This window comes from Macrobrachium rosenbergii, chromosome 15 (genome assembly GCF_040412425.1).
Source record: "Macrobrachium rosenbergii isolate ZJJX-2024 chromosome 15, ASM4041242v1, whole genome shotgun sequence".
Taxonomy (NCBI): Eukaryota; Metazoa; Arthropoda; class Malacostraca; order Decapoda; family Palaemonidae; genus Macrobrachium; species Macrobrachium rosenbergii.
In genome coordinates this window covers 37752621-37762620 of record NC_089755.1, presented here as the reverse complement: position 1 = coordinate 37762620, position 10000 = coordinate 37752621, and the positions used below count along the sequence as shown (strand labels likewise).

The following is a 10000-nucleotide window of genomic DNA, read 5'->3' as shown; positions in this document are numbered from 1 at the left end:
CGTAATACCGTTAATACATTCCTTTTGCGGGGAACAGGGAGAAAAAGGTGTGGGTTTACTCTCACACTTCAGTTCATCCCTTTGACAAATAAAAAAAAAAACATGAAACAAATAAAATGAAGCCTTTGATCTAGGGCAGTACTCAATAGTCTTCGTTAGGTTTTGAAATTCCAGGGTCTGTCTGCTCGAGCGAGAAGTCTTCTCACATGAAAAAAAATAAATAAAATGTAATTTTTTACATGTATGAAGAATATATTGAAAGAATCCTTGTATAGGAAATTGCTTAAAAGGGCAAGTAGCATTTGTGGAGGTTGCTCTTCTGTCCGTTATTCTTGGCTGTATATTAATTTAATATTCGTTCGGTTGGCGCCTTTCCGTATTATGTGAAGTGTTTATTCAAACATCTCTATTAGATCATTTATATCTCTCTGTCGGTTCGCTGACTTGGAAAGCCATTTTTTTAGGATTGGGAGCTTTTTTTTTTTCATTAACAGAAGGAGTTGGTGCTCGAAGATCTACTATATACAAAATCTTACCGCTTGTAAATAAGCAAACTTGTTTTTATACGGGGTTTTCCTGCCTGACTTTTTTGTGCCATGTCTGCATTGACTTCTAAAATTTTCCAAAGTTAGAAACAGAATCTTTTTGTATATTTATTTTCTCTTATTTACTTGCCTACTTATTTATGTATTTTAATATTTATTTCATTGCTTACCCGCTAATTTATTTGTTGATTGATTTATTGATTTTACATTTTATGTGAAGCGCATATTTGAAGATTTTCTGTATAAAAATGCATTAGTTCGTAACGGACAATTTTTTGGCTGCTGGTTAGTTGTCTGTACACTTTTCTGTATATACTTATCGTTTCTTGTGCTTGTCTGTGTATTCCATTACATGCTATTTCTATGACGGATACAAGTTCCCGAACTGCATAAAACTTTTAGAAATTTTGATTCTTCTCATATTCGACTACGTCTGTTTCAGAACCGGATCTAATTTGATAGTTACATCGGTAACCCTGTCGGTAACGGTTATAAATCTTGATGCTTGTTTGCCCGCAAGACTTGTGTCTTGTCCTGTTGTTTGTTTCATGTGTTATACATTGTTTATTATTTGAAATAGATATACATTGTTTATTATTTGAAATAGATGTGCAGTCTGTTATCATTTTAAAATCACCAACTGTTGAAAAGGATGTGATTGTTTTCCTTGCTTGAATGCAAGCAAACGATAGGCTTTCAAGAAAATCATACGATCGTGTATTCCGGTTCGAGAAATATTTGTTTGAAGAAAATGCGTTTCTTTTATGCATTCTTTTCAAATATGGACGATCACTACAAAACGTACCAAATATTAAAAAGTCATTATTATATATATATATATATATATATATATATATATATATATATATATATATATATATATACATATACGTGTGTGTATGTATGTATGTATGTATGTATAGGTTCTGTAGATATTTACTAAGGTTTTTATCTCTTTTACCTTTTTTCCTGGAGATAAATTCCAGTCGTTTTCTGATGAAAGTGCAATATTCCATTTACATAATTTCGTGGCTGGAATCAGGTTTTACCGACACTCGTGCCGATTCGGTTTATCTCATTTGTACCTGGACAGGTAATGAAGGTCATCATCAATTGCTAAGCTCATTTCCTTCGTGAAAACTATATTTTAGCATGAATATACAATAATTATTGGCTCTATCAAATGTTCTCATACACTGGTTATTGTGATAACCGATTGAGAAGATTAATTACATGTGCGTTAATTATGCAACATTTCTTTGTTTTTAACAATTACCTAAATGATGAATTCAACAATTGGTTGCGTATTAAGTTTATTTACTGTACTTATTCAGAACCTTGAAACCTTCAGAAGTGATCGTCAATATTTTATTTAATGATTTTTTTTATTTGTCTTTAATATTATTATTCTCATGGTTATTCACCAATTTAATGACGCACAGCCTCATTGTCACTCATGGGCGATCAGACTAGACTCCTCAGCACTGCTGTGAGCTCCAGTTATTCAGTCTACAATCTTTTGGAAAACGTTTAAATTTATATCCTTTAATTAATGCTTTCTATGTGTAAATATCCAGTGTTAATGACGTTACCTTTTCATTATTAAAGTATTGATTACTAGATTAACTTGGTTACTTGACCTGGCGTCAATCATACATGATCATCAAGACCGTAAGTAGATTTCTTGATGTTATTTACATAATAATTGTAAAAAGAAGAATTTAAGAAGTAAAAGTATCTCCAGTAATGCTCAAGAAGTCTGGGAGATATTTTCCAAGAACCTGCAAGTGAAAGGAATAGGTCATATAGTCTATTTATGGTCTTGACTGTAGGAGTTGAGTTGTGGTTCAAATTCTAATTATCAAAGATTGCTAACAAGCTTCGACAGCATCATAAGACTTGATCACAACCGAGCGAGAAATGTCAATACGTGGTTTGGTTCTCATATTGGATTCATAGACTCTCAGATTTAGGGTAAAATCATTTTTCCTCTCTCTTTTTTTTTTTTTTGAATGAAATCAACTTTTATATTCACTTGAATGTAAAATTTACAAAACCACTTTTAATTTCAATGACGGATCATGATTTAATCAGATGGGTGCTGTTCCCGTGTGTTAACGTCACAAAATCTAAGAAATTTCTTTACTAATGTACTTTTAACATATTTTGCATATAGTATTTGTGAATATTGCCTTTTCAAATTAAGATTACCTCTCTCTCTCTCTCTCTCTCTCTCTCTCTCTCTCTCTCTCTCTCTCTCTCTCTCTCTCTCTCTCTGTGTGTGTGTGTGTGTGTGTGCGCGTGTGTGTCAGTGGGCTAAATACAATTTACGGAGTTTCTGTCGCAAATGCAATTTGCCTCCAAATAAATCTGTTTATTTAGTAGCATAAAATCAGGTCCTAAATCCAGCAATAGAGACGTTTTGATAAGTTATTGTGCGGGTAAATATATAAAAAAGTTTAAAAATCATTAAACGAACAATCCATTGAAGTCCTTTGCCTCTAAACAGTCGGTTTTTTCCGAAATCTAAAAGCGAAAATGTTCCGTAATTTTTACACTTTCTAAAGAAAGTAGATAAAAACGTATGTTAACTATCTCGTTTTGAATTCCTAGCGTTAATGTATAACTGTAACAGGAGTAACAGATAAAAAAGGAAAATGGACATTATCTTGAATTTAAAAACATAAATCAAGGTGCACTGGTCATTTAAAGTTATTTTATTTTTAGTGGTAAAATTCGAAAGGAAAACAACAGACAAAAACGTTTCCAGTTAACTGTACCTCTATCTCGAGTAGCAGATCATCACTCTTGAATCCGACAAGAACTGTCACAAAAAGCATATATTCCGGTAACAGAATGTAGGCTTCCTTCAACAAGTTTCCTTAATTACCCTGTCTGGGTAGCGAGCGAGCGTATATAAAGCAGATGCATCGGGACCATATCGCAGCATTTGGTCTTCAGTAGCCTTTGGAGATAAAGGAGTTCTGGGACCTTAGGAAAATCAACATGAACTATTTGGTAAGTTACTACTTTCCGTTTTACCAATGCGTATTTTGAATGATTTTCTTTACTATACTTCATTGCAATATTGGACATCACCAACCTCTTTTAAATTTGATATTTTAGTAAAGAAATTCAGTTCCAGTCAGAGAGCATGTTTTAGCTTCCTTAAGTTAAAGGAAAACTTAAATACTGAAATTTCTATTTTCCATAATTTTTCCTTCCACATAAAGTAATGTCGAATGTGGTAAAAGTTATCATAAATGGCATTGCCACTCTTTCAGATGTTCCTATGTGCCTTGGTGGCAGGAGCAGCAGCCACAAACTACTACGAAGGTCTGTTGGGTTACTCAGGAATAGTTAGACCCGATGGAAAGAACGTCCAATTCACCCGTGAACAAGCAGACAACTTCGTGCTAATTGGACCTTCTGGGGCCGTGACAAAGGATGGTAAGAACATTCAACTTGTTCCAGATACTCACAGAACAAAGCGGTCCAACTTCTACACAGGTCTGTTGGGTTACTCAGGAATAGTTAGACCCGATGGAAAGAACGTCCAATTCACCCGTGAACAAGCAGACAACTTCGTGCTAATTGGACCTTCTGGAGCCGTGACAAAGGATGGCAAGAACATTCAACTTGTTCCAGATACTCACAGAACAAAGCGGTCCAACTTCTACACAGGTCTGTTGGGTTACTCAGGAATAGTTCGACCCGATGGAAAGAACGTCCAATTCACCCGTGAACAAGCAGACAACTTCGTGCTAATTGGACCTTCTGGAGCCGTGACAAAGGATGGCAAGAACATTCAACTTGTTCCAGATACTCACAGAACAAAGCGGTCCAACTTCTACACAGGTCTGTTGGGTTACTCAGGAATAGTTAGACCCGATGGAAAGAACGTCCAATTCACCCGTGAACAAGCAGACAACTTCGTGCTAATTGGACCTTCTGGAGCCGTGACAAAGGATGGTAAGAACATGCAACTTGTTCCAGATACTCACAGAACCAAGCGGTCCAACTTCTACACAGGTCTGTTGGGTTACTCAGGAATAGTTAGACCCGATGGAAAGAACGTCCAATTCACCCGTGAACAAGCAGACAACTTCGTGTTAATTGGGCCTTCTGGAGCCGTGACAAGGATGGCAGAACATGCAACTTGTTCCAGATACTCACAGGGTCAAAAGAGGAGCTGGGTACGTCAATGCCAAAGGGAGCATTGGATATTCTGGCATCGTGAAAACTGATGGTACCATCAAGCAGTTCTCTCAGGATGACATTGATAACATCGTTCTCTTTGGACCCTCTGGTGTTGTCACCAAGGATGGCAGAAACTGGCAACTGGACGAGGATCTCAACATCCATCGTACATAGAGGCATCTGACTGGGGCCTAAGGAATGATCCCCAAGGATGGCACTCCCGTCCATTTCAAGGAAGGAGGAGCTGAGATCCTTCTTGAAGGACCCTCTGGAATCATAATGTCAGATGGTACTCTAGTACAACTCCGCCCGTAATAATATAACTAACACAGGAAACGTTATTTGAATGCTGCGTGAAAACACATTTTCCTAAACGAATAATGAAATAAATCTTAAACTATATTTTCCATTCTTTATCTGTGAAATGATATGTACAGTACATGTATAATTGAATATATGAATAAATGATCTTACAAACAATAACTCTATATTTACTTTTGCTTCGTGTAATAGCAATTAACCCGTTTAACTTTCAGTAATTATCATTACCTGTCTATTTACATATCTGCCTATTTATGGCAGCTCTAATCGTATAGATCGGACGAAGGTGACAAATAAGTTTCCTAAAAGATGGGGATTTTTGTAGGAGGCCCCACCTGTCCAATGGTCCGTCTGATATGATTGTTTTCATTTGTTTGCCCAATTTAAATTGATTCGAACTTTTTTTTTTAGTTGACCTCCATTTCTGACTTTATTTCGACGCATTTCATTCATTTTCAATTTTAATTTTCTGTAAAAGAAAACTATTGAGATGGCTATTTGTCTGTCCGTCCGCTCTTTTCTGTCCGCCCACAGATCTTAAAAACTACTGAGGCTGTAAATTGGTATGTTGATCATCCACCCTCCAATCGTCAAACAATACCAAATTGTAGCCCTCTAGCCCCAGTAGTTTTTTTTTTAATTTAATGTTAAAGTTAGCCATGATCGTGCGTCTGGCACCGCTATAGGTGCCAACAACACAGGTCACCACTGGGCCGTGGCTGAAAGTTTCATGGGCCGTGACTGAGAGTTTTCATACAGCATTGTATACTGTGCAGAAAACTCGATTGCTGCCGAAGAAACTTCGGCGCATTTTTTACTTGTGCATGTGTGTGTGTTTGTTTGTCAGACTGCCATGCGATTTGTCCTTATCATTTCTGCAACATTAAGATTACAATTAGTGTGATAGAATAAACTCTCACCAGCCAGTCATAACAAAATATCAACAATGCAACCTGATCTATTTTGATGAAGGGGATTTGATTGCATTCCTCTTGAGAAAAACAATGGAATTGCATGTCCAATTGTTTGATGGCTTAAGAATAATCATTGACTCGAGTTTCTCTTGGAACTCGTTCCGATTCATTGCCGAAAGCCCCCAGTAATTTCTGCTTCATATTTCAGTTGCAGTCCTTTTTAGTTTTAACAAAGAAAAGGCTTTAATCATGTGCTTATCACTAATGTTTTATATAAGCCTGCGACCGTCATAGGTGTATAAAGTCCTATGATAATGATTTGGTTTATTTTTATTTGCATTCATTCTATTCGAAGTAGATTCGGCATAATGATGTGTTAACATCAATATTCTTGGATATATGATTATTTTTTTCATGTTAACATCAATATTCTTGGATATATGATTATTTTTTTCACGAGAATCGGATATATCTTTTAGCAGTCATGGCAATAATATATGAGTTCATCACAATTATTGCACTAAAATGGTTTAAGTCTCTTATTTCTTTTATTATATATTAGGAAGGAAATACAAAAGAGCCTCGATGGCTCGGTCGGTAGAGCAGCATCCTCGGACTTCAAAGAAGTCTGTGACGCGGCTTCAAATCCGCAGCCGACCGGCCAGAGAGGCAGACACTTTGCTATCCGTGTAGACACCCCGGGATTACGTATGTAATCAACGGATAGGTTTGCTGAAAGCAAATGGGTGTTACAAACTAATACACCATAAACAAAGCCACTCCAACATCTAAAAACATAACAGACACCTCACATGTCTCGAACTGTCGACCTAACCGCTCAGTTCTCCTCGCTGCTGGGAGAAAGGGAGCTGGGGATTTGGTATGATACATATACACATTCGTTACCGGGGTCTAAGCGATGTCAGGCAGGGCAGCCGATCGAGGCTACGGCCTACCCCAACGCCAAATCAAAGTCCTTCAAAAAGAAGGCACCGTGCCTACCCCATATAAAAATGGGAAAAAGCACGTTAAAACGAAGAAGAAGGAAGGAAATACAAAAGGGGTCCACGGTACCTCAATCAAATTCATGAAGTTTTATAAGGTGTGTTAGTCTCTAAAAAATCAATAAGTCATTATAAAGATTATCAAATGAAAAGCGAAAAGGTGGTATTTTTCCTGCTTAACGTAATGGCATACAAGCAGTAAAAAAAAAAAACAAAAAATTATTATGCGACAAATACGTATCAGTCCATTTACGCAACTTCGTGTTCAGATTTAAAGAGGGATATTATAATGATCATCATCATCCAAATCCCTTTTCCCAGACACTCGTGAATGATTCGCGTTCACCCCATCATTACCTGGACCGGTAATGAAGTCTGACATCGAGAGCAAAATCGATAACCCTGATGAAAACCGAATTTCGTCATGAATATCCATCGATTATTGGGTATATCAAGTGATTTCGTAAACTGATGACTTTGAGGGTAAATGTTAGACATATGATTAGTTTCGCTTACAATAATTTTTTGCAAGAGGTAACTTCATTTTTTAAAATTATTTAGCATGTCTGTGGTAATCAAATAAATGGCTAAGTAAATAGTGGATTTAACAGACATTAAATAATTGTTTTAGGATGTCTTCATTGTGCCTATTATATTCTTTTTTTTTATCACCCACTCATGCTGTCGGTTCCTGAGGTGTCATTGTGACCCATGGCCGTTTCCTGCAAAGAGTACTCAGGAATTATATATATATATATATATATATATATATATATATATATATATATATATATATATATATATATATATATATATATATATATATATATATATATATATATATATATATATATATATATATATATATATATATATATGTAATATGTGTGTAATATATATACATATTTATATTATATATGTATATGTGTATAAATATATGTATGTATGTATGTATGTATGTATGTATGTATGTATGTATATATATACATACATATATTTTAAATTTATTTTTCTTCATTCAAGTGGCGTAGTCTTAATTTTACTAGCTATATCCAGACCTAGGAAACTGATGGAATAATTAATGTAATATTGTGATATGACATCACAAAAGCTAAGGTTCTTGTATGTCATTTCGATTATGTCTCCAGAAATGATCGTATGTTGTGTCATAGATCGCTAACTGACCTCGACAGACTGAGAAGCGTTAAACATAAGTGAGCGAAAAGTGTCCACATACATTTGTAATTTTTCCTTTCGGATACATGATTAAACATATACTGTACTATTACTCATTCAAAAAATTAATTTTCAAATTTTATATGCAGTAAAAAATTGTAAAATCACATTCAATCATTTGATTTAATTGACTTGGCGCATTTTTATTCCTTATATATATTATCAAAGTAATATAATTCTCTCTCTCTCTCTCTCTCTCTCTCTCTCTCTCTCTCTCTCTCTCTCTCTCTCTCTCTCTCTCTCTCTCTCTCTCAGTAGGTTAAGCACAAGATTTGCTTGTTTAGTGAAGATACTTTTGTTTCACACACAATTATTTTATTTATAAAATATTAACAGTTCAAATATGAAAGGGAGAATCTTGGTTCTTAATCAAGTTGGAAAGAATAATTTATAATGAATCTGAAAACGATAATGTCCACAGTGATATTTACATACCTTTGACAACCGAAAAGCTGCGGCACAATATGCAAGGAAACAGAAGGGAGTGCCTATCAAAGAAACTGGTCTTGCAAGACTTGTTCTGACATACAGCTATTTACCCCGAGTAAAAAGAAGAAAGACATGATCTTGAAAATCTGAATGACCTTGCCGATCGCCTGAGATTAGAAAAAAAATTTAAAGTCCATTGTGCAATGTTATCATATTAACTCCCCCTTTTTATATTGTAAAGCTGTGTATTAAGAATTATATAACAAAGAAGTTTCCGGTTAACTGTATCCATATCTCGAGTAGCGGATCATCCCTTTTGAACGAGACAAAAAATATCAGGAAAAAATCTTACCGGGCAATGCGGCTTGTAGGTTTCCTTCAGCGAGTTTTGTAATATCCATGTTTGGGTGCCGGGTGCACGTATATAAAGCAGAGACATCGGAGCTAATCCAGAGCATTTGGTCTTCAGTAGCCTTTGGATAAAGGAGTTCTGAAGCTTAGTCAAATCAACATGAACACTTTGGTGAGTATCATGTTTTCTTTAACTTTTATTACTTTACCATATTTAATGAGGTTTACTGTACCATTGAACATCAACGGCTTTACTCACAGCTTGGAAGCATCCATAACGAAATTTCTGTCAGAGATCATATTAACTAACTTTAAATTCAGAATTTGAAAGCTTATAGTTTATTACTTGTATATTTAAGTTCCACTATCTCTTAGGCACTCTTTCCGTAACAATCCGTAAATTTCTATTTTGTTGAAATTTATCATTACTGGAATTGATATTATTGCAGGTGTTACTATGTGCCTTGGTGGCAGGAGCAACCGCCACAAACTTCTACACAGGCCTGTTGGGTTACTCAGGAATAGTTAGACCCGATGGAAAGAACGTCCAATTCACCCGTGAACAAGCAGACAACTTCGTGCTAATTGGACCTTCTGGAGCCGTGACAAAGGATGGTAAGAACATGCAACTTGTTCCAGATGCTCACAGAACCAAGCGATCCAACTTCTACACAGGTCTGTTGGGTTACTCAGGAATAGTTAGACCCGATGGAAGGAACGTCCAATTCACCCGTGAACAAGCAGACAACTTCGTGCTAATTGGGCCTTCTGGAGCCGTGACAAAGGATGGCAAGAACATGCAACTTGTTCCAGATACTCACAGGGTCAAAAGAGGAGCTGGGTACGTCAATGCCAAAGGGAGCATTGGATATTCTGGCATCGTGAAAACTGATGGTACCATCAGGCAGTTCTCTCAGGATGACATTGACAACATCGTTCTCTTTGGACCCTCTGGTGTTGTCACCAAGGATGGCAGAAACTGGCAATTGGACGAGGACCT

The 10000-nt window shown here is 36.1% G+C and overlaps 2 protein-coding genes and 1 pseudogene across 2 annotated transcripts in view; 2 read left to right on the top strand and 1 right to left on the bottom strand.

Moving 5' to 3' along the window:
- LOC136846324 (uncharacterized) overlaps positions 1-10000 on the bottom strand; it is a 115478-nt pseudogene that overhangs the window by 58956 nt on the left and 46522 nt on the right.
- LOC136846563 (uncharacterized) lies at positions 3407-5228 on the top strand. Its single transcript, XM_067117420.1, has 2 exons — positions 3407-3563; positions 3830-5228. Exons 1-2 carry the CDS (start codon positions 3552-3554, stop codon positions 4790-4792), a joined length of 975 nt encoding a protein of 324 aa, XP_066973521.1. The 5' UTR covers positions 3407-3551; the 3' UTR covers positions 4793-5228.
- LOC136846567 (uncharacterized) overlaps positions 9029-10000 on the top strand; it is a 1416-nt gene continuing 444 nt past the window's right edge. The window contains exons 1-2 of the mRNA XM_067117423.1: positions 9029-9172; positions 9450-10000. The exon at positions 9450-10000 is cut by the window's right edge and continues 444 nt beyond it. Coding sequence (XP_066973524.1) covers positions 9161-9172; positions 9450-10000 — 563 coding nt within the window. The 5' untranslated portion in view covers positions 9029-9160. The remainder of the gene's footprint in view (positions 9173-9449) is intronic.